Source organism: Vulpes lagopus, chromosome 11 (assembly GCF_018345385.1).
Source record: "Vulpes lagopus strain Blue_001 chromosome 11, ASM1834538v1, whole genome shotgun sequence".
In the NCBI taxonomy this organism is placed as follows: Eukaryota; Metazoa; Chordata; class Mammalia; order Carnivora; family Canidae; genus Vulpes; species Vulpes lagopus.
The window spans coordinates 96,539,923-96,565,702 of NC_054834.1; the positions used below are offsets into that span (position 1 = coordinate 96,539,923).

The 25,780-nt window shown below is 40.5% G+C and overlaps 1 protein-coding gene across 14 annotated transcripts in view; it reads left to right on the forward strand.

Moving 5' to 3' along the window:
* The window catches only part of RAPGEF4 (Rap guanine nucleotide exchange factor 4), a 284,560-nt gene that overhangs the window by 124,495 nt on the left and 134,285 nt on the right, over window positions 1–25,780 (forward strand). Inside the window, exon 1 of one of the 14 annotated variants that reach the window (XM_041721895.1) lies at window positions 22,036–22,187. The exons of the other annotated variants lie outside the window; for them this stretch is intronic. Coding sequence (XP_041577829.1) covers window positions 22,155–22,187 — 33 coding nt within the window. The 5' untranslated portion in view covers window positions 22,036–22,154. Of the gene's footprint in view, window positions 1–22,035; window positions 22,188–25,780 lie in introns of those variants that run through there. 14 annotated transcript variants of the gene reach the window in all.

Genomic DNA, 25,780 nt, shown 5'->3' on the forward strand with positions numbered 1-25,780 from the left:
CTCCATTTCCTAGATCTCATTTGAAGGGATATTATATACCTTTTGACAAAAGGAGGAAATGAATTACTTTTGGCACTGAAGGAAATTCTAAAGGAGAGTTGCCACAATATTTTGAGGTGATACCATTATTGAGATAAGCAAATGACCATCCAAGGCAAATATATATTAAAACTAGGGTAAGCCCTTCAGAATAAAAAAAAAAAAAAAAAGACTTTCATTGAGAAGTTACTATATTGCACACACTTTCCCATGTACTCTTCCATGGTTGTTTAATCCTCCCAGTAGTGCTGGGTGGCAGTTGGCTACTGTTCTATTTGTGGTTTTATGAATAAAGACACTGAGGCTTAGAGAAGTTAACCAACCTGTTTGAGCCACATAGCAAGGCAGTAGCAGAGCCCAGGAGCGAGCCTTCTGGATCCTTCTCCTGGTACACTACCTGCCTTTGAAGTGATATTAAAAGACAACAGAACCAAAATAAAATAAGTCTAATATGCAATTTCTGAGAAAACTGGGTAATTAAAATACCTGTATTTAGTTTTTAAATTGTATCTCAGTTTCCACATTTTTGTCTTTCTCTCCTAGAGTCAACTATTTCTCTTTAAAAAGAAGTGTAGATAATCAAATTGTTTCATCTTTCTTGTTTCTACCAAATACATTTGTTGATTATTGATAGTTTTTACTCGTACTTTTGGCCCCTGTTAATAAACTCTTCAGAGACATATATATGCAATACTTTCATTCTTTTTTTTTTTTTTTTTTTTTTAAGTATATGGTTGGACTGGCTTCTGGTGAGTAATCTTAGCATCGTTATGCCTGTCTTTATAATTTACAACTTTTAGGTTAAGGAACTTTTTAAGCCAACTGGATGGCCTGCCAGTTTGCAAATCCTGGTTTATATTTTTATGATGTTTGGGCAGCCCGGGTGACTCAGTGGTTTAGCGCCGCCATCAGCCCAGGGCCTGATCCTGGAGACCCAGGATCAAGTCCCATGTCGGGCTCCCTGCATGGAGCCTGCTTCTCCCTCTGCTTGTGTCTCTGCCTCTCTCTCTCTCTCTCTCTCTCTCTCTGTGTGTGTGTCTCTCATGAATAAATAAATAAAATCTTTAAAAAATATTTTTTATGATGTTTGATTTAATACTATGGATGTTCTGTTGAAATCATACTGTGCTGCACAAGCATATAAAAGCTGTTGTTCACCAAATGTGTCCTCCCTTTACCATGAGTTAGATATGTTTTTGAAATCTTGTCCAAGACAGTGAAAAGCTGAGCAAATCCTTGCTTTTCTTCCCAGCTTCCCAAGCAGCAGTGGTGTTGCAAACCCCATCTCACTTAGGCTCTCTTTGTCTATGAACAGTTCAGACTGACTGGAACACATTTATTGAATGCCCATTACTTGGGTGCATTAGTCAAATGCAATTGATTGTTATAATACACCACCAGCTCAGGGGAAGTAATGGGGCTCTTTAATTGAAGATGCTACTTTAGAGGACAGAGTGTAAATCATTGAGTACAAAATCCAATGATTTTTTCACAGTAAGTACAATGTGTCTATGATTGCATCCTCAATATGGCCAGACAAAAGAGGGATGGCTGATATCAAGACTAGGCCTTAGGAGACCCCTAAGAACCCTCTCTAAGATTCATCCTATTTTCATCTTGTATTGAAATACTCTCGTTTCCTACTGAAACCTTGGTTCAGAGGGGCGCTACTATGTATGTATATACATGCACATTTAAGACTCAATTAAAATATAAGAGAATTTATTAGAGAATACTTGGGAAGCCAAGGCATCTCATTCATCTTGCATTCATTACAATCTTGGCACAGTCTTGGGACTGTATTTTGTAGAAAATATCAGAGCAGCTCCAAGTCTTTCCTCCTTGACCCTTCAGTTGCTACCTTTCCTTCTTAATCCAACAATTGCACAGAATCAATTAGCACAAACTAAAGATATATACAAATGCAGCAATTTAAATAAAGATTTTCATGCTGCCGTTGAGTTTAAAGAAAAGAGTTTAGCGGCCCATAGGTGGCTTAGTCAGTTAGGTGTGTGTCTTCCAGCTCAGGTCATGATCTCCAGGGATCCACAGATTGAGCCCCGCATTGGTCTCCTTCTCAGTGGCAAGTCTGCTTCTCCTTCTCCTCTTCCCCACTGCTTGTGCTCTTTCTCTGCCTCTCTCTTGAAATAAATAAATAAAATCTGAAGGAAGGAAGGAAGGAAGGAAGGAAGGAAGGAAGGAAGGAAGGAGAGAGAGAGAGAGAGAGAAAGAAAGAAAGAAAGAAAGAAAGAAAGAAAGAAAGAAAGAAAGAAAGAAAGAAAAGTTTAAAGTCCAGTCCAGGGGATCCCTGGGTGGCTCAGCGGTTTGGCGCCTGCCTTTGGCCCAGGGCGCGATCCTGGAGTCGGAGCGTCGGGCTCCCGGCATGGGGCCTGCTTCTCCCTCTGCCTGTGTCTCTGCCTCTCTCTCTCTCTCTATGTCTATCATAAATAAATAAGTAAATATTTTAAAAAATTAAAAAATAAAGTCCAGTCCAAGACATGGAAAAGAAGCCACTCCCTACTCCAGCCAAACCTTGTTCTTCCAGGCTTCTTTTAATACCTTGTGGAGCTGTGGCACCAACTCAACCCAACCCCCTTGCACACTCGGATCTGACTTCTCAGAGTAAAAACCTCTCCCTTCTGCCATTGCTGTCTGCACCCTGGAAAATACCCAGCCAAGGACTGGCCTGAAGCTCTTCCTTAACTGTTCTTAAGACCCGGGAGAGCAGTAGGTGTGAAGGACCTTCTGTCTTGGGAGAGCAGTGAATCTCCTAATTACTGAAAAGATAGTGCTGTGTGATCCCAAACATACTCAAAGCCTGCAATGTGAATAGATCCTCTTTATTTTTTGTTTTCTTGCTCTAAGGTAATTCCTAAGAATAGAGGCAAATAGATTAAGAAACCTCATCTATGACCCCCTCCGTGATTCAACCAGCATTACAAAGTGGCGGTGGGAGTTGGGTTTTGAATCTATTAGAAAAAATTACTGAAGTTCATGCTCTTTGCATTAGAATGTGCACTTCCCATGAATTAACTCTGCACTCACCTTATGTGAAAAACAAAGCATAAAGTTAGAGAGGCAGCAACACATAGCTAGAGATGGAAAGGTGGTGCTGGGACTCATTTTCCTCCATCACTTTTGTCTATGTCCCTCCTTCCCAGGCTCCCCCATTCGTTTTCTTTTCTCTTTGTCCTGCTTACCCACAAAGTGATGATGAATGGTTGCTGATGTGCCCAATTCACATTCTCATCTTTCCTGTCCCTCCAGACATTCTCATGCCCATGTGAGGTTTAGATACAGAGGGATTTTGTGTGTGCAAGCTGCAGGACACCTATTTCTACTTTGTTCCATTTCCAGGAAGGACTAAAACCACAGCTGGGGTACATGGCGACTTGCTGTCTTTTAACTTTTTTACAACAAGAATGTATTATTTGTGAAATTCATTAAACCTATATAAAAATAGGAAAGTTGCAACTTAGTTTTCTGGGAAGAGCACACTGAATTGCTTCCCAAAGAGACTGTTCAGGAAACCAAAGGTGGGCGTAATGGAAGTTTTTCCTTTTTTATTTTGGTAGTGGTTGGTCTATTTATATGATGAATCAGGAGAGGTTTTTTTCCATACTTTTTGGGAAACATACCTGCTTAGCCTGCAGATGAGGCAAGGCATTGTACATAGCTGGCCAAAGCAGCCACTTACCTACAGAATAAAGAGAGTAGGGAAATCTCCTGCCCACTTGCTGGCTGGAATCAGGGAGTCCATCATTAAAGATGGGTAAACATCACATGTTACTTGGGTCCTACTGTCCACATCTCTCTCCTGCTGCTTCCAGAGCTTTGGTGGACTTAGAGCTCAGAGTAGCTTAGGGAGGCTCGGGGGTTAGGGCTATTCTTAGTTTCATGAGAGCTTGTGCTCTATAAAAAGCGCTTCTCTAGGCTACTAACCACCAGGCATGGCACTGCATCTTCCTTGACACCAGCGTTACTTTCCTTACATGCCTGTTTTATAGTAATTAATTGTTTATGTGTCAGTCCTCCTTTTATCCTGTTAGCTCATTCAGGGTGGGAGTTGTGTTTCATTCATCTCTGTGTCTCTAGCACCAATACAATCCCTGACAGTCGATGCTCAAGAAGTGACTACTGAATGAATGATGTAAGGTCTGAACTTCAAACAATTGATTTATCAATGAACTTTTGAGAACTGGGGTTTCCCTGTGGTTATATAAATAAGGGAAAGGCCTAGAAACACAACAGTTAAAAACTGGTACAGTTCAATATAGATAACTAATTAGTTTGGTGTTTTGGCTTTTGGAGTGAACAGCCAATGTTCAAATCCTGGCACCTCTATTTACTAGCTGATGACTAGAGCAAATTCCTTAACCTCCCTCTTCCTCATTTCCCTCATCTATGAAATCCAGATACAAAATTATCTACCTCCTGGGCTGGTGATTAGGATTCAGTGAGACAATTAATGCAAAGCTTTAACAGCAGGGCATGCAGACAAGTTCATTCATTATTCATTCTTAGCAATTGTTATTATCTAGAAACTAAGGTATGAGTCATTCTAGTTGGTCAAGTTTTCTGACCAACTTTAACTTTCACCCCTTTAAACACCAAAGTGTTTCTTATTTAGCTAATTTTGAGATAGAGCTTTTACAAATGGCTTCTGTTTCCTGAAACAGTATAATAAACAATTTAATCTTCAACTCAGGAGCATTCTCATAATCGATCATCCTTGTCCTGCACCTGACAGAGAAATACTGCCCCAGTGTGTAGGCATGTGTATGGTTGACAGGCTTTCCAGCTTCTCTGCCTCTTGAATTTTTCTGTCTGACCTTCCTAAATGGTCAACTGTCAGTTCTTACTACTCTTAATGGCTTGCTTTTACTACCTTCTCTCAGTCTAGAATTATCTTTTCTGATATGCTGTACTCTTAGGAATCAGGCAGCCAAGCGTGTTTTAATTGTATATAAATAAGAGTGACTTGATGAGGCTCTCAGTGAGCTTTCTAATGAATAAAATGAGTGATTTTTGCAGTTTCCATACTGGTTATCTCCTATTTGCCATCAATATTCCACATATTTGTGACACATGAAGTCCTACCATACATGAAAGGTTTTGTTTTATTTCCTGTCTACAGTTGTTTTTTAAAGATTTCATTTATTTTAGAGAGAGGGAGACTGCATGTGAGTGGGGGAAGGGGCAGAGGGAGAGGGAGAGAGAAAATCTCAAGCAGACTCCATGCTGAGCACAGAGCCTGACACCAGACTGAATCTCACATCCCTGAAATCATGATCTGAGCTGAAATCAGAGTTGAATGCTTAACTGACTGAGCCACCCAGGTGCCCCAATTTTCTGTTCTATAGTCTTAGCTGGAATTCAACATAATGCCCTTGGACTGGGCTAGAGCTTTTAGCACATCTTCTAAATAGAAAGAAACAGCCCGTGCTACTGGGTTTCAGTCCTAGATTATTAGCTACTTGATTTCTTTAAGATTGACTCTCAGTTGTCAGTAGGGCTTAAATGAGATAGCACTTTCACTTATATCAACATGTACTTTGTTACTATAAAGTGCTAAAATTATATTACTAGCATTAGTGGTACTCCAGCATGTTCGCAGTTTTGTTTATCATAGTTCCATGGATCTGGAATGAGAGAGAATTCTATACATGCCTTATCAGAGAAATTCATCAGCAGCCTTTAAATGAAGTACCCTCATTTAAAACATTTTATAAAACCATTGTGAAGCTCCTGTCTGATGAACGTGGAGGAGGAAGGTGGGAGAATAGGTAATGAAAACGCCACCCTGGGATCCCTGGGTGGCACAGCGGTTTGGCACCTGCCTTTGGCCCGGGGCGTGATCCTGGAGACCCAGGATCAAATCTCACGTCGGGCTCCCGGTGCATGGAGCCTGCTTCTCCCTCTGCCTGTGTCTCTGCCTCTCTGTCTCTCTCTGTGTAACTATTATGAATAAATAAAATCTTTAAAAAAAAGAAGAAGAAGAAGAAAAAAAAGAAAATGCCACCCTGTGGTGTTCAGTAATCCAAGAAGAGGAGAAATCCCTTTTTCTAATAGATTTTGCCCATCAGCTCTTTTGTACATACAGATGGGAAAGTGTTAAAATACATATGTGGTGTGTTTATGGATTTTAATCAGGAGCTGTTGATAATTAAGTGGATCTAATAATTTTGTCTAAATTTATATTAAACTTCTCAAATTATATTTATTAAGTTTATTTCTGGACTAACCTTCTGTCCTGGTGTGCACAGCATGAAATGCTTAGAGATTATTTAGCTAATGTTCTCTTTCTCAATTTTGAATTTGTTTTACTGACACTTCTCTCTCTCTCATATTCACTTCCTAATCTCTAAACCTCTATGGGTATCTACCTGAAATGAATTCCTCTTTGCAGTCCTGTGTCCTCTGGGGCTAGCTAACCCTGTGGTTGCCTTCAGTATGGACCCACTTTTGCCTTTATTATGCAGTTAATGGGCCCCATTCAGGGCCTTTTTTTATTATGTGTTTAATAGGGTGCAGGAACTTTAAAGAGCTGTTTAGGACTAAAATTCATGTATCTGAAAGACAAGGAGGCTTAATTTAAACGACAGAGAATTTCAAAATGTACTATGAGATGCTACTGGTAGAGGAGGGGGGAGGCTGTATGCCATGAGGAAAGCATATGGAATTCAGAATCTCAAGGTCTGTACTTATATCTTGGTCCTGCAATTTATAGCTGTGTGAGTCACTTCAGCCTGGATATTCAGTTTCTTCGTTGGTGAATGTGAGGATAATATCTGTTCTATCTATATTGTAAGGTTGAGTAAAGTTTAAGTGAGATGCAACACCATAGTTAGGAAGACATGCTAGATCCAAGAGTTCTGAAGTGCTGGCTACTTGGAACATCAGGCCATTTTCCTGCTTTTAATGGCTTCAAGTCAAATGATTGCACCTACCCATGTTATATCATTAAATTTTAAGCTTAACTTCTGATCGTCCATTTTTTTGGAAGGGTAGAGAGGGGCAAGGAAGCAAATGATCAGGCATGTGGTGAGACATCAGGACTAGGCTTGTTTTAAATCAGTGAGTTTTATATATATAAAAAAGAAGCTACCCCAGCTTCAAGGACTTTAAGGCCACACCTTTCTTCTAAGAGGTCAAAACAATTCAAATCAGAGATGGAGGAAGACTCTTAAAAGAAAGATCAGCTCGTTGGCCAGACACGTGATAGAAGAAGGAAAATAGGGCCTGCCATTAAGAAAAAGTCTGCTGAGTAAATACCTGGTTAGGTTTTTACCCAGAAGATGTTCTTACTCTCCCAGAAGATGTCTTTGGAAAAGGTGGGTTTGGTTGGAAGAGTACTCCAGTTGCAATATCTAAGGTTGGACTTTAGCCACAGAAGCAATGCACGCATAGTTCTCAGGACCACAGAAAGCCCAACCCAAATCTAACTTCAGGCAGTGTAAAAATGAGATGCAAAATATGGTATGGAAGAAGGCCAGATCATCCATTTCTTCCTTAACTTGTATTTAGGGTAGTGAAAAGAACAAGCCATGTATAAGAGTCAGTTCTGAGTAGAGAAGGGGAGTGATATATATAGTCAGTGAAATAATTGGACACATGGTGTTGGGACTACAGCTGGTACCAGACCAATTTCTGTCTTCATCGATTAGGCTTCTTCTAGTAACTAAACTGCTACCACAGCAATTTTGTTGCAACAGTGACCTGTGATCACAGTGTTTAAATTCTACTCTACCCATGTAACTCCACCCCAGGACCAGGGAGCCAGCAGTGAGCTGTTAAAATGTATAAAGCCGTTCCTTGCTGGGATGCCACTATAATCACAGCGTCTCCAAGTTGGAAGCCATGAAAATGGTTTGAAATATTTTACCTTCAGATACAAGACCTTAATCTCATGTTGACCTTGGACTGTAATTTGGATAACTAGCACTTTTATTCCCCATTTGCAGCAGGGAGGCAGATTGGTTAGAAAACCTGTGTTTGCAGTCAGTAGATGGTGTTCACGCATTGGAACCTACATTCCTGTCTTGGATTAATGTTTGTCATGTCAATGCTGAGTTTGCCCAGAAGATACGCTTTTTCTTCAAGGAGCTCATCCAAGATCCCTCTGACTTCCTTGTGACACTGTGTCAGGCAGCACTTTCTTATTTAAGCTCTACATTTGCATTTGAACCTTCTCTGTTCCATTCCTATCATACTCCAGGAGCACTTTTAAAAAATATGGCAGAGCTAGTGTTCAGGTCCACACCTATAGGCTCTGAAAGACTTTTGAAGGTCAAGGCCCATTTGGAATGGTCAGTGCCTTTGCTGTTTCATCAGTTAAATATTTTGAATATGGCCCCTGTGATACAGCATTACTTTTATCAGATAAAATATATGCAACATACTTCAGTTAGCAGACTTCAGTTTTTGTTAAAAAGGGGGACATTTCTTTAGGAAATTTTTTGGAATTTGAAAATCCCTTGTATTTTTCTTGCTTTATCAACTTTCTAGTGAAACTGAACAGTAATTTGTAGCAAACCCTGTTGTTGCCCAATTCCATGTACTTTGTCCTATTTCTGAATTCATCTGTAGTGGCAGTGGCCTGTCCCTCTGCCCTTAGGCATCTTCCTACCTTGAACATCTCTGTTTCTCTACTTCTGTCTGATAGTTTTCTTTGGTGCTGAGGTATTGTCACAGCCAATGAGCCAACCAGAAATTGTCAGAGATTGATGCCTGTACGGCAACATTCAACAGATGAAGAGTGAGGGTTGGTGGATAAATGCCCCAGCTTCCTTAACCCTCCCCAAGACAATGTTAAGGTGTGTCCTACTCCCTTCCTCAGTGGGTTCCCAGTGGGACGGAGCCCCAGTTACCTGCAGCAGTAATCCATTCATTAATATATCCATTATCCCCATTATTGGCTTTTCTCTCTTCCCTGCCTCACTTTCTCCACTTTCATACATGTGCTTCCAGAGATCACCTCCCAATTATACTCTGAACCCAAGGCCTTGTCTCAGGGTGTGTTCTCAATGGAAGCCAACCTAAGATAGAATTTTCCCCTGCTATACCATTCTGGGTTCCAGCTTCGAACCCAGAAACCTCGAAATCTGTTAGAAATGCAGATTGATCAAGTCCTGCCTGAGCTCCACACCTTAAATGGTTTTCTTTTGTCTCAAAATAGAATCCAAGCTCACTGCTGCAGCTTAGTGTCCTTAAATGGCCTAGCTGCTCCTGCACTCCAGCTGCATCGGAGATGTACTATGTAAAGTGTTTTCCAGATGACTCCACTAGGGATTTCTCTTCATTTTTCATTCCCCACCCCGCAGCCCCTTGTCTCTGCTTCCCTGCCCTGCTCTTCCTCTGTCTGGGCTGTTCTTTCTCACTATCTGGCTTACCCACTCCTTCACATTCTCAGCTTCACAGGAACCTTATTGGACCTTTCCAGCCTAGTTCAGTCCCTCTAACACGTGTCCCTAGCATGTGCCTCTCCTTCAAGAGCTTTGCATATTTACAATGATATGACTTATTTTTTTATGATATATTTAATGTCTTTCTCTAGACTAGGGATCTGCAAATGATTACAGCTTTATTGAACACAGCCACACCCATTTGTTTTCGTATTATCTATGGGTGGTTTGGGGCTACAATCAGAGAATTGAGTATTTGCAGCAGAGACCATACGGATCGCCCAAATTCTCAAATATTTGCTATCTAGACCTTTATAAAAATGTTTGCTGAGCCCTCCTCTAGACTATCAATTCTGAAGATGAAGTCTCTTGCTCATTTTTGTAACCTGGCACCCAAAACAGCCCCTGACAAAAAACAGCCATAAATAAATATTTATTACTATGTGACTCAAAACAAAGTTTCTGAGAATGTTACCCATTTTCCTTATTATTTTCCCCTTCTTTTGTGAATTTTGTATGTGCATATGGCAGTGCTATTCGTAGTAAGTAACACACTTCCAGATCTGTAGATAATTATGTAGTTCCACCTTATAGCTCTTTATCAGACAGAAGTCAGATTCCTATCTCTATGGTAATGTTTACTAGTTTTATATCAATGCTCTTACTATAGAGTAAAGATTTTACTATCCTTTTTTTGAGCCAGGTGTTTCAGACCAAGTGGAATGTGATATGTACTATATAAAGTGTTTTCCAGATGCTTACTTAGTTAAAAAGAATCCCACTTCTATATTTTTTTGGGAAAGCATGCCCTAGCTAGATTTACTTTTAGTATATCAGCGTATAATGAAGTAAAGATAACAGCTTTTATTTTAATGATATGGGGTGCAAAAAATGTATATACTCCCTGTTTCTGTCATTTTTTTACATACACATTTTATCACTTTTACTAAAAAAAAAAAAAAAAAAAGTAATAATTCCTCAAGCATCTCTGTAATGCCCAGAGGAATTTCTTGGATCTGATTTTTAACTTGCCTTTATAATATTATCTCCTGTGATGCTCTAGGATGGGGGATATAAAACGAAGGCCTGTGGGCCCAATCAACATGCTGCCTAGTTTTATAAACAAATTTTATTGGAACACAGCCACACACATTTATTCAAGTATTATCCGTGGCTGCTTTTAGGTTAATGGCAGAGGTGAGTGACTGTGACAGACTGTATGGCTTGCATGTATTTACTCTCTGTCACTTCACAGAAGAAAATTTGCTGGTCTTGCTCTAGGAAACTCCTTATATTAACCATGTTCATCTGTTCTCACCATTTCCTCTTCTAGTCAAACTTTTTCATGTCTCTGAGCCTTTGCACATACTGTGCCCTCTGCCTAGAAAAGTATTCCCTCCTTTCTTGCTTAGAAAACTCATGCAAGCTATCAATGCCCTGCTTGGTTTTTCATCTCCCTTGTAAAACTTCTGAATTTCCACAAATGCATTTTTTTTCCTTTTCTGAGTTTCCATAGCACTGTATATAGATGTGTGTTAAAGCACTTATCATTGCTTTTTGTGTCATAACTCCTAGTTTTTTCTTTATCTCCTACTAGAGTATAAGCTGTAGGGGATACAGTTCTATATCTCTATTCAGTGTATCTCCCAGGTGCTTAGCACCTAGTGGGTACCAAGAAGGCTGATGTCAGGGGGTTGCATGTTATTAGCCAGTGCACAGGAAAGGCATGGTATTAAAACAGGGACACATAGAGCAGTTGGAGGAATTACAGAATTTTTAATTGTAAAGTGTTTTTAAGAATTATTCTCACTCTACTTTTCCCCTGTCCTGCCCTTCCAAATGGGAAAAAAAAAGAGGACTTACCCAAGCTGACTCCGTAGCACCACCTCACAGGGACCGTTGGTGGGGATTCTCTAGACACAGTGTGTTAATTGGAGAGTGAACTGCTTAGTAAAATTGTTAATACTTATTTCCGTAGTCAAAGAAGCAGGGAATATGTTGGCGGGCAGGAAGCAGATCAGAGAATTTTAATATTAGCTCCATCTTTCATTTGCGGACAAATAAGTTGATTTTCTATCTCCCTCAGCTTTTATTTATGGTAAATAAGGATGATTCTCATTCCTTGATACCATTTCTACCTTTGTCTGTAAATGTTGAATGTTTAAACTTGCTTTGACTCCACACGGCCTTTGCAATAGCAGTTTTTTTTAAATTATTTTTTTATTTCTTTTTTTTTTAATTTTTTATTTATTTATGATAGTCACAGAGAGAAAGAGAGGCAGAGACATAGGCAGAGGGCGAAGCAGGCTCCATGCACCGGGAGCCTGATGTGGGATTCGATCCTGGGTCTCCAGGATCGCGCCCTGGGCCAAAGGCAGGCGCCAAACCGCTGCGCCACCCAGGGATCCCTAATTATTTTTTTAATGTTTATTTATTTATGATAGTCAGAGAGAGAGAGAGAGAGAGAGAGAGAGGCAGAGACATAGGCAGAGGGCGAAGCAGGCTCCATGCACTGGGAGCCCAATGTGGGATTCGATTCCGGGTCTCCAGGATCGCGCCCTGGGTCAAAGGCAGGCGCCAAACTGCTGCGCCACCCAGGGATCCCTGCAATAGCAGTTTTAATGACCTGGCTTGCTACGACCAACTTAATATTTTTCTTCTCTTCTGTGAAAGATCGAATTCAAGATGGAAAGCATCTTTTTTCAAGAGTTTCCCACATTTGTCTGAGTGATGGTGATTTCATGTTGCTAGAGCCAGTTACCTGCTGGATGTTTCATACTCTCCACTCCCTAATGGGGGGAATTTGACCTGGCAAAGAGCCCAGTTGTCCATCTTCCTGGGGCTGGTAACCGCTTATGGGGTGATAAGGATGAACTTTAATCGACATCCTAGACACCCCTTCACTAAAGGAAAGAAGAAGAAAAGACGAAAGGAAAGAATGAGTGCTGACAAGCAATTTCAGAGATTGATAATCAGTTTGGACCTAATTTTAAATACCAGTAAAATCATATTTGTCATGTCAGACATCTATTTGAATGAGAACTCACAAACTAAAATCTCTTTTTTAATATTTATAAAGTTACATTTTAAGAGTCATGGCACTCAACTTTTTTTTCCTTACTACTTTGCGGAAGAGGTCACATGACACTGTCCACTTTCAAGTTAATGGGCTTTTAACATCTTTTGGGCATGTTCTATAATGAAAGAAATCCATTTTTGCTGGATTTTCATTGTTAAAGCTTTGGCAATGATACTTATGCATGGTAATAATGTCAGTAAAGAGGTCTTGTTTGCTTACAAACAGATTTCAATTGTTGAGAGACCAAATTATGTCCTGTTGCTATAAACATGGGCAGTATTTGGTCTCTGTTCATCAAGCTACTTTGTAATTAGGATTGCATCCAAATAACAAGTGCCTCTTCTCCCATGGAGGTCATTTCAACTTGCAGTTTTCACTGATGGAACAAGGTTTCCTAAGAGGACATGTCTATGCACAAGGATGTGCTTAAATAAAAAAAATTATATATATACATACATTCAGGCTAACCAGTACATCTCTGATTGTGTCTGGCTTAATACTTTTTAGTGTCAGTCAGCAAGAAAGTTTTTAAAATATGGATAGACATTTTGTAAAATTCAGGTCAAAGCCAATATTTAAACTTCTAGATAATAAACGAATTCTCTTAGAAGATTTTGTCAAGGAAAACTTACTATAGCTTGCAAAACTATTTAAGGTTGTTCTATACATCTGGAGTTTTGTCCACTAGGTTTTTGGGAGAATGCCCTTGGGTGCACTGGCTATCTTTTTGTAGCCCTAAAAGAAAGAATAATATATGCTTTCATAGTTTTCAGCTGTCAAGCTAAAAAGCCACCAGAGCCAACTCCTGTAGGATTGAAAGCAAGACTTGATCAACCATCACAATGGTAAACAGTGAACAGAGAACATGTAAGGCAGGAACAGAAAGTGATTTAGAGGGTTTTTATTTTGGCAGCTGAGGTTCTGACGCCAAATCCCTGATTTTGTCCTAGGAAAGCTGGTGGTGACATTTGCAGTGGCTCTATTTAAGGAGAGGAAGTTTGATGACTGATAAGAGCCAAGGCTCAGAGTCAGGAGTTGGATGACTGGCGACAGCCATTTCCACAGCTGTCCTTGGGGACCACTGGGAGACTTTTGTTGCTTCTTCTACAGGAGACCCTCCAAGCATTTTCTAACAATGAAGTTAGGCTTTACACAAGTGAATCTTACTTTGAAGCATGACCATTGGCTGTCTTTTGAGGTATTATTCCCCCACTTTGCAAATAAGGAAAAAGCAGTGAAGGGGGTTTAGAATACCATGCATTTAGAACTTCATCCATAAGACTTCCTATTCTCAGGACTACTCTACCAGGATACTTGTTCCCTCCTCTGTCCTCCTGACCCCACATGCCAGTTCACTGGATGCATGTGACAAGGCACATGGAAATCTGAAATTCTGAGCATCTTTAAACCAAAAGATACCACTTGCCATGAGTCAGTGAGAAGCAGGGAGTGAGTGCTCTGAGAATATCCCTGCAAATACTTCCTTGCTATGCTTTCGCCTACAAGGGAATGATCTTGTCTCACATTTCCTATTCTTTTACTCAGGACCGGATACATAATTTGTCCAACATGAAATGAAAATATGGGGCCTTTGTTTAAAAATTATTAGGAATTCTGAGCTGATAACAGCAAGCATTAAACTAAGCACAGGGCCCTTTTGAATGTAGGACTTGGGCGTGGCTGCGTGGGTCCCACATCCCTGAAGCCGACCTGGATTTTATAGCTTTTCGTACCTTTTTTATTTAAGACCTTACCTGAACTTTAAAAATGTTGCTCTTGCTGCCTGCCATACATCACAAGAATTTGGACAAATGTATTCACCATTGTGGAATCATACGGAGTATTTCCACCACCCTAAATATGCTCTGTGCTCCTCCATAAAAGACATTTCTTTAGAAGCCAGCTTTGATTTCTGATTCTGTGTCCCTTTTCTTCGTCTCATTGCCTTGACATCTGTGTATCTCAAAATTCCGGGCCAGTATGAAGCTAAAAGGCTCATGTTGGAAAAGTGGGACTGATTGCAAGAAACAAAGGGCCAAATTTATTGACAGTTGTTCTGCGTGGTGGGAGCAGAGCAGATGGGGTGCATCAATGGAGGGTGCATGCACACAGAAGAGCAGCGGGTGGGTGCCTGACGTCATCCTTACCCAATAAAGAAACTGTAGTACAGAGGTTCAGGTAAAAAATAGCAAAACTGCAGTTGGTCTGCCCTTTCTCCCACTAGCATAGAAAATTCTGGTGACAATGAATGCAAGAAGCTTTATCAGATATACTTGGAGAAAGCTAAGTAGTATCAGTTTGCTGTCATTGGTTATAGATCCCCCCAACATGGAAGGTGGATAGGAATTCCTCCTAACCAATTATCAGAGCCAGAGGGAGAGAGAGAGAGAGGAGATGGGAAGCTATCTTTAAATGTTTGAACTTATTCAGATCAGCAGGGCCCTCCTTTCCTCTGCTGCTTCCCTCACTCATTTTTATGAAGTGACCAAGACTGATTTACATGGTAAAAAGAAATCATAGTGAGTGAGAAAGGATGCATATCAGTTCCCTGCCCTTTGCCCTATGAATGATGGGGGATGGAAGGGAAGGTAGAGGGTGAGAATCAGGGCTGGTTGGTGATGGTGGGGGGTGCTGTTACTGAGTATAAGCTGGCAAAGCTACCTGGTCTCCTGGGAACTCCATCCTGAAGGTCTAGCTAGGACGTCCACATCATCCATGAAGCACTTTCTTTTTATGGATTAATGGATTGTGTTTTGGAATCAAGTTATTTATTTAGCTGCATAATCCTGAAAAAGATGTAAGGCCTGATTTAGTGACTTTAGTTAAATGTGTTCATGGCCTACCTTCCATTTCAGCTGCAGCTGGGGTGGACAGCTCCTGCACCCATCAATGCCCCACATAAGCTATTCCCAGCCTCACACCTCAGGACTTCTTCCTAACCCACAAGAGCTTGCACAGCCTAACCTCGGGACAGTTGGGAAGTTTGGGGGAAGTTAGTGCTCTGGAGGTACCCTTCAAATAATGGAGGGTGAAAGTCTGTAGATAAATCTCCAGACTCCTGTGCTTTGGAGACAGAACTCTGGGATGCTTTCTCCAAAAGTCCCCAGTAAGAAAACCAGCTCAGTAACACAGCCATACTGTCTTTCCCTCTTTCCTTGCCTCAGTGTTCCTGCCCTTCACTCCTGCTTCCTGGGTTCACCTCCCGAAAAAGATGCATGTTAGTCCCAGTTTCAAGCTCTTCTTTCAGGGGAATACAAATTAAAAGATGCCCAGAGAGTGAATAGGATGCAGTGTTGGCCAGGCTAGCATGCATGTGTGCCAGCCTTCTGGGTGTCTTAGTTCAGGCATGGCATTCTTTTGTGTACAGATCTTCAAACTTTGAGCTGATAACCAAACGTGAAAATCAAAAGGGTAAAGTGTGCTTCCTGCCTAATGGGAGCATATGGTCCACCAGAAAGACTTGATGCTAGAAGTCTACACAGAGTATAATGAGAGCACAATGGCAGTGGTCAGTTATGCATCTGTGATTAGGGGCTGGGAATGATGAGTGGTGAGAGCCAGCTGGGCAAAGCGAGGAAGGGTGTGACAAGACGGGGAAGTTGGCTAAGACACACTTACCTACACGGGCTGGGGCACAGTTTGAGATTCACTCAGAACCAAGAGATGAAAGCCACCACCTGGCGTCTCATGTGAAAGACAGTGGAAGTTGGTGAGGGGCTTAGGAACATTCCTTTTTTTAAAATATTTTATTTATTTATTAATTATGGACACAGAGAGAGAGAGAGACACAGGCAGAGGGAGAAGCAGGCTCCATGCAGGGAGCCTGATGTGGGACTTGATCCCCAGATACTGGGATCAGGCCCTGAGCCAAAGGTAGACGCTCAACCACTGAGCCACCCAGGCATCCCAGGAGCATTCCTGAAATATCGTGAAACAATAGCACTTTGCAGAGCAACTCCGCAGATGACTGCCCCTAACCATGGGAGTAGAGCACAAGGCTTTGACTCAGGATTCTAAACTCTCTTTTTTTAATTGTTATTCTCTTTAATGTTATGACAACTGTATTTCTATTTTTCCAAAATAAACTTCTTGATTTAGTTAGGGCCTCAGGGGTACAGGGTATTAACTGCTGTCCTGTTCTATATGATGCATTTGTTCAAAGCAGATCTTAACTTTCTATGTCTTCTTCAGAAGAAAGGGCTCCATGATTGCCTGAAAGGCTTGAAGAAATGTGCATGCAGCTAAAGCACCTTTGCTGAAACTTGAGTCCTTTCAGACACAGTTGTCAAATTCCATCAGCTTTTTGCCTCAAAATGCACTTCTAGTTTCAGCCCTGCTCATCTGAATATTGACATTTACAGTGCTTCGGTCTGATTGTTTAGGTCCCAGTCAGCAGAAGATTCTGCCCGAATCCTTGGCAAAGATGCTACTTGAAAAGCCTTGCTTTACTTCAGTACTGCAAGGATCTCTTTTACACCCTTGAATGTAAAGACATGAAGAATCAGAGAAAACCTCTCTTTGCACCCAAAGGATGTGTTGTAGGCTGGACCTGTCACAGTTGTCCATTCTATGTAATTTCCAGAGTAATCCCTAGCCTTACCCATAAACTACTATGCCATCCACCTTTTTTTTTTTTTCCCACTTCTTCCTCTGTTTTAAGGAACCTGCTCACTGCCTATTTGATGTGGAGTAGTCTATGGAGAATGTTAGAGTCGGAAGGGTGCCTATACAGATCTGTAGAAAGGCCTTTTTAAGTTCATTTACAACTTCATTATGGATGCTTTCAAATAAAAACAGACACTTCACAGTTGTATATATCTGGCAAGGGATTCCAGATTCTTTGCACTTTACAGTGTTGCTTTCTTCCAAATTTTAAGCTCCCTTTTACTGCAAGGCTTACAGTAGACAGAGCTAAGCTTTATAAAATTCCAGTTCTAGGTCTTACACTTTTCCTTCTTTCTCTTTTTATTCCAGGGAAAAGGATTTATTGAGAGAGAGTAGAAAAGTTATTTCGTAAAAAGTGAAAGAAAAAACCTGGAAGGTTTATTTTGGAAGCACATATAAATGACTCTGTCCGGAGAAGTAGGAAAAAAATGATACATTCATTTAAATCTGAATGGAAATTTAGTCTGCCATAAGCTATTAGACTGACTGCAAGAATGAGGATTTAATGAGAAGAGAACACTCATCTGTGACTTTGTGATAAGCAGGTGCTGAAATCTGTCATTGCTTTGAGGGGGCATTTCAGAGAAATCCAAAATAATGGTATCAATGTCTTGCCATCTGTTTTCTTATTCCAGTTTGTACCAACCTTTTAAAAAACACTCATTCTTACACAGGCATCTGCACACACTATTTTGGCCTTTGAAGTGGGCAATGAGCATTGCATAACAATTATCATAAAATTGGACTTGAACTGTCTTGAACTTTCTGCGTGTTCATTGGCTGATTGATGCTTTGTGCATTGAGTCGTCTTCAAAGAATACCAAACAGAAGAACTGTGTTTTGAATTTTCTCTAGAGAGCTCCTATAGCTTCTGGTATGTGAGGGAAGGTGGGAGAGAGGAGTGATTTGTTGTTACTTTCTGGGTCTGTTTTAAATGCTCTGTGGTAGCATCCCTGCAGCCCTGTTGCTTTCATGTTTTCTGTTCTTTGTTTTTAATCTTTTTGAGACAACAGCTGGATTCTGCTTTTAGTACTTACTCTTGATTCCTGTCCTGTTGTGAGTCATTCTGGTGGGGGCTTTTTTGTTTGGTTGGTTGGGGGGCTTGGGGGGCTTTTTTGTGTGTGTTTTAGCATGTGGCATGCTACTTTTCCATAGCTTTTAATTAAAAGTTTGGCTTTTTCAAACTTGCCATTGGCAAACTGCTAGAAAATAGAGCCAGTGGATATTTGCAAGGAGTCTGAGATCCTGTTTTACCCTGGTAGCCTTCCCATCTAAGGGTTGAGTGCTTTCTACCAACTCTGTTTTTGGTGAAAGTCCACAGTGCATGCTTCACTTGAGATAAACCAAATGTGTTGATTTGTAACTCACATGAACAGGCCAAAAAAGACGTATTTCCTGAGGTTTTGTTCACAACTTTCTGCGATTTTAGTTACTACTAAAATGGTTTAATTTTAAACACAGCAAATCTACTTCTAACTTGGTTCTCCGAGACTGCCAATTTCGAATTTTATGCTGACATAATTTGTCCCCAAAATATATATGCTTGGGTCACCAAGGGCATTCAGAGATGATTATCTCGTTTTTGTATATGGGAAGGAAGTGGTTGGGGAGAGGAGGAATAAAACTAACACTCACCCCACCCAGAGAAAAAAAGCCAAGAAGAATTTGCCCCAAAGTCATTCAGAATGATTGTCTTGTCCAGATTATGAATTTATAGAATAAGCTATATAGTTATAACAACTTAAAAAATTAATCCACTTTTGATCAGATTTCTCACATTTCCAATTGCCTTGATATCCTTTTCTATCAGATTTATTTTGGAAAATCATAGTGAAAATGGAGTCTTTTCTGGGAAATAACCCAGCAATGAGAGAGAGACACCATTAAGACATTTTATGAGAAATCAAAGTTTTAAACTTTTTTTTTAAATCTTCCATTTTTATGCCAGATTATGTGAACTGCTGAACTTCATACAGAATTTAACATACAATAAGAAAACAGAACCTGCAGAAGCTGTCAAGATTTATAAACCTCCTTTTGAGGTCTTTGATTCGCTATGTCCTTGTTAAGATAGGACAGAAGGAAATTACCCAGTGAATGAAGCATTTTTGGATTTGTGAGAAAAGTTATCTTAATCAGTTTTTAATGGTTTTTTTTTTTTGAGATAGCATGTTTTCAGGATAAATCATTATAGCACACTGAATTATAATCTACAAATTAGAATATAATTGTGCAATTTGTGTTTAATTCTCTTGCTCACATTTTATATTAGGCTTATTTCTTTGCAGACTTACAGTATTGTGAGTTTTTCATAAACAGCTATTTAAAGCCATTCACATAATCAAAATAATATTTATAGATATTCAGAAAATGATTAATCTTAGGATTGTGGCAAAGCAGAAAACCTTACTATGTGGCTTGCCACCTCCCCCTCCAAAAAAAATCAAGTTCTGGTTAAGTTCCCTGAATGAGCATAGTGAAAATTAGTTTCCTTTGGAAAGATCATACAATTGCAAGACTAATTTAAATTAGGAGGGCACACTGGGCTTGGCAGAGGGCATTGTGAGAAAGCAAAGCATAATTTTCCTCCAAACAAAGACAAGCTTGTTGGAGAGCATGCTTTATTGCCTGGAAATTCTATATATATGCAAAGTTGCTCATCAATTCACTGTTGGGTTTTATGTGCTTGGTTTCTCCTTTTGTTTGGAAAAATCCAATGCTGAAAAAAGTAGGCGTAGCTCTGCGTGCTATAGGCGCAGAGAAACCTACACATGCCAGTTCTCCCGGTGTGCAGTGTTCCTGTGTGGGGAGCTGCCTGCGGGAGGGATGGTCAGACCTGACTTCATACAGGTGGAATCAGGCTGTGTGCTTCAGCAGGGTCCACCCAGGATTTCCAGAAAATGACTTGCCCACATCTTTTTCTGATCCCTCCCTCTAGCAGCCAGGTGGATATATTTGGTAGGTTAGGTTCACATCCTAAAGTCCTTACAGTGTTTTCTTTAAAAAAAAAAAAAAACAGGTTTATCGAGGCATAATTCACATACCATACAATTTGCCCACTCAGTGTACAATTCAATAGCGGTCAGTAGGCTGCATAACCATCACCACAATCAATTTCAGAACATTTTTTTATCACCCCCAAAAGACCAACCACACCCGGGTTAGTCTCTTGAGAACCAGATTTGGATAAATTAATTCACTGAAACAAAGGTGAACATTCATTTCAATGGGAGGCTTTTAAATAAAAGTTATCTTTGGAATTGCCTTCTTCACTCTGTGTCTTAACTTCCTGGTGTAGCAACTACATTTGATACTTATAAATAGCATGTGTACCAAACTCTACAGTGTGCAAAGTGATGTCTGTCAAATTGCAGGTGAGAGGCTTGACTGGCAGCAGGACAAGGTTGCGGGGGGAGGCTCCCTGGCGACTGGCCTCGGGGAGAGGAGCTGTATTGTTTGGCAACATTGGAGGGCCAGCCTACAGGCTGGAACCTGGGCACCTGAGTGACCTGCAAATAAGCATGTGGAGTCTAGTCTGGGGAAGCAGATCCAAACTGAGAAGAGGAATGTGGGTACCAGGATGATTCCCATGCAGGCATTGTGGGTTTGAGGGTTAAACATCAAGATGGAAAAGGGGACAGAGATCTGGAAGGGAGGTGGAGAGCATGGTAAACAGTCAACAGCCAGGAAGAAATGCCAGGTGGCTGTTGAATCCTGCACCCTGTGAATGAATCCCACTGGCCAGCATTGCATGCACCTTACCTTCTGTATCCCCAGACCACTGCCTCTTTGCTCTCTTGATGCAGCACTAGTTACTCCTTTCTTTTCTCCAACCTCTCCACCACCTCCATCCCTTCCTCAGGGCTGCGTCATTTGGTTGGCTCATTTGGACGGGCTCTGGTCAATATACTCTCTTAGACTCAAATCTGTCCCTTTGGCCAGTCCTTACACCCATAGATGAGACAAAGAGGCACTTAACTAGGCATTTCAGCTCCCTGGGATGCAGAGAGGCTGGAGCAACCCACTTCCACTTGAAGGAGAGAGCAGAGGATAAACCAGAATGTTATCACCTGAAGGGGTTGGCGGTGGTTGGAGGGGTTCAGATAAGATTCCCCTGGGAGCCGGGGTCCAGACTAGAGTCCCTCACCTGGCGTCCCTCATCCTGAGCTGTCCCCATGTCTGTCCTTAAAGGTGTCATTTTCAGCTTGACATTTTCACTGAAGGAAGGAGAATCCTTTTTTGTCTGGGTTAGCTGCATACCATGCAGGAAAGTGGTTGGCAATATTTCCTTTTCCAGTGAGGCTGCTAAGGAATTTTTAACAATGTACTCCTCTGTTCCCTAAAATTCTCTCTTCTCAAGATTGTTCTGTCTGATGCAATATGCTATAATTTCCTCCCAAAGTTTAAATACACATCATTGTATTCAATAGATGTTACTTATAAGCTATAGATATATTGATCTGGGGAGAAATGTAATGTTATTTTAAAAACATCAGAAATTATATTTAAACTGGCAATAAAACCAAGAATATCTGTGCATTGCAAATATTGGAAAACACACATTCATGTTTTATACTTTGGGTTTTCATAAGCATTACACACTTGTGTCATCTTGCTTAGATTTTTGTGTTGACTGGTCGAAAAGTTGTTTCTCTCCTTCTAGCACTATAGAGATCATTTATAGGAAAGTCCAGTGTAGGCATATTCTGAATGGAGAATTGACATTTGAAGTTGAGTTTCTAGATTGCAGCAAAAATTTGTTTTTGTGTGTGATCAAAGGTTAATCTGTGTGGGACAGTTAGACTCTTTGGCTCTATTAACATTGGAGATGGGACATCTGGTGTCCTTGGGCGTCATGGAAGCCAGAATGCACTTCCCAGAAAACCTAGTTACAAAAGCTGTAAGGGTAGTGGCCAACAACCAGCATGCCTGCTAAAAGAACCTAGAAAATTCCAGCTTGATAGAGAATGGCACTGAGACTAAGGGAATCCTCTGGTCTGGTAAGTAGGGTTTGCCAACAGTGAAAGAACAAAAAATTAAACTAGGAGAGTGCATTATAGCTTTGGGTCATCTGTAAAGTGTAGGCAGTATTTAAGGCTAGAGCTAGCAGGACAAGAAATAGCCCTTTGAGAAGAGAGGCAGACAAAGGCGAGGCAGGCTGTGGACCACATTGAGGGCCAGAAAAAAAAAAGAAGAATATATACTCATCAAGGAGTAAAGGCAACGAAGTCCAGGCATGGGGGCCATGTGAGGAGGGATTTGGGGAAGGCTGTGGCTTTGTAGTCCTAGGGTGCTGTCTTTCCACCTGCTACACCCGTCTCCCCACATGCCAGATACATGGGCACATGGTGCTCAGGGATAGCTCTGGGCCTTCCCAGCCAGTGGGTATAGAGCTTCTATTCCAGTAAGGAAGTGTGGAGAGGCAGAGGCAGTTGGACCTATGAAATGCAGGCAGAGCCTGTGACAGGGTCGAGTCGGGGAATGCAGATGTTGACAGAATAAATGCATTAAGAGTAATCCTTTTAAGTTTTAACTCCCAACTCCCTTTCCTTTTTTGGTAACTTATAATTTTGATATAATTTTAAGTATACCTAGAAAAGTTGGAAGAAGAGTACAAAGAACTCTCCTAGACTCTACTCCACTTCTGCTGTTTGCATTTTGCCCCATTTACTTCTTTCTTCCTCTCCCTTTCTATTCTTTTTCTGAATCATTTGTAAGGTGAGACATCATACTCCTTTACCCCTAAATAATAAATACTTCAGGGCATGTTTCCTTAGAATAATCATATTTTCTTATATAACCACAATTATCAAAAGCTGTAAATCTGGTTTTTTTTTTTAACACTAATAATATTCAAACACCACCTATAATGTTCTACAACTTCTATTCTTCTTAAACTGACAGAGATTAAAATTTAATTACATTTCTTTTTTCTTCTGACAGTGTTAAAGGAGAGAATACACACAATATTTTTTTCTTCATCTGTATTACATGGGAAGCCTTTGCCAAGGTTACAGATAATACAGTTGGCAGTCAGAGGAGTTACAACATAATAACACCAATTAGATAAAGGCATCAGAGAGATCAAAGAAATTTTCTGAGTGATATGCTTGCATATTTGTTTGTCTTGGAATTAAATTTTTACAGTGCTATCTCATTTTCATGAATATAACTGAAATCATCACTTGATAAGACCTGTGTATATGATCTTTATTTTTTTGCTTTACATAAAGGAAGATATTTTGATGATGCAAATTCAGTATATTCCAGATTTCCCCCAATTGGGTTAAATGGGGAAATGGCCCCAAAATGAGGTATCTAACAAAAAAAGCAATGGGGAAATATGTCCTGATCAGAAAAGCTATCCAAAATACATTATTAGAGACAGAGAGAGAGAGAGGATAAAACATCATGTACCAAATGATCTCATTTGTTTAAAGCCAGTAGATGATAGATAGATAGATAGATAGATAGATAGATAGATAGATAGATAAGATAGATAGATAGATAGATAGATAGATAGATAGATAGATAGATAGAAATATCTATATCAAATATCTGCAATATCATTGCAGAAGAAATTAATATCAACAGTGATTAACTTGACAGTGGGACTGGGTAGGTCGGTAGTAAGTGGAGGGTAACTAAGGGAGATAATTATTTTTTTCCATTTACACTCCTTGTAGTTAAATTTTTATCATGTGCTCTTATTTATTTTATAGAAGTAAAAATTTATTTTTATAAATGTGTATAAAGGGAAGGAGGATGGGATATAAAGACAGGGAGAAGAAGAGAGAGAAGAGAATTTATTTCCAACTCCTGTTGGAAATAAAACCAAACAGAAAACGTATTAAAAAATGATGTGTCTTAGAAAGGAACAGCAATAAGCAGAATTATTAAAAGGAATAAGTTGGATAGGGACTCCTGGGTGGCTCAGCGGTTGAGCGTCTGCCTTTGCTCAGGGCGTGATCCCGGAATCCCGGAATCCTACATTGACTCCCTGTGAGGAGCCTGCTTCTCCCTCTGCCTATGTCTCTGCCTCTCTCTCTCTCTGTCTCTTGTGAATAAATAAATAAAATCTTGAAAGAAGAAAGAAAGAAAAGAAAGAAAGAAAGAAAGAAAGAAAGAAAGAAAGAAAGAAAGAAAGAAGGAAGGAAGGGAGGGAGGGAGGGAGGGAGGGAGGAAGGAAATAAGAAGTTGGATATGTAAAATGAATCATTTTCTACCTTCAGCTATTTATATACAGTTGCCAGTTTTTTCAGCAAGATTCACACATAGGTCTCTTAAAACTAAATTTTCAATAATGAGTGTGTTTTGGTGCTAATTCTGGTGGAGCAGACTGGCCACTCTATCCCCAAGTACTTCCTTTTATTTTTTATTTTTTTTCAAGTACTTCCTTTTAAATTACAAAATTGATTAGTATCATAGATTTTGATGAGTTAGATTTAGGTTTTGTTTTTATCAACATCAACTGATCTCCATGCTCCCACTATCACTTCTCTGAAAGCAAGAAGCCTATTCATGAAGAGCAAACAAATATCACAGAGATATTTGACCATGTACATCATATGATCTCAAGTAGCTTCTTTCATCATATCTTCAAGTCATTAGATTTGCTTTTGTAGATCTTCATGCATTAGATGTGCTTTTCTTTCAAGCCTTTTGTTTTGTTTTGTTTTAGATGGGAACATTCCCCTTAGCAGAATCGGTGGCAAGAAAAAAATCATGACGTAGAGGGACTGGGAACCAATATTTATTGTGTGCTCGGGCTGGGAGGAGCTTTGTGTGGGTTATCTCATTCAGTCCTTCCATCAACCGTAAGGGGTATGTGGTAATATTTTTGGTTTTTTATTATTGAGGAACCTGAACCTCAGAGTGGTTAACAAATTCTCAGTAATTCCTTCACTCAAGGAAATAGTAGCAGGCTATGTGCTCTGGGGTTCTAAGCATGCAGCGGGCGACATAGTTGTGGCCTCTGGCCTCTATTAGCCTGTAGTGGAACAGAGGAGAAAGGCATCAAGCCAGGACACACATATGGAGCATAACTGCACATTCCCTGGGCAAACCGACACCAATGACTCGAGGCCAAGAGAGCAAATGACAAGAGACTCACATAAACTGGGGACTTAGCCTCCCCAGTTTCAGGATGGAAAAAAAGCTGAAAAAGCTGTGTGAAAGCACAGGGGAGCAGATGTCAGCAAAGCCCGTGAGGAGAAGCACTTTCCAGCCAGCAGGAAGGTGCAGGAGGCCTAAGGGGAAAGCTCAATGTGCTGGAACATCTCAAAGGGGCCAGTATGACTGGGGAACTGAGGCATGGGAACCGAGGTGGGAGGTACAGGTGGAGGCCAGTTTTGTGCGGTGCCTTGCACGTCTTGTTCACACCAGCGGAGGTTTACAGAACTAGGATGAGGTACCACACCTGCCTGGATCTTAAAGCTTGTGTCCCCCGCAACTCTTTCAGGCCTGCCCACTCTCATACCCCCTCAGACACGTGGCCCTATACTGTTCTCTTCTACTTTGTTTTCCAGAATGGCTAAAGCACTGCCTCCATTAGTGACACCTCCTAGCGTTCCTGCTAGGAGACGAGGTGGGG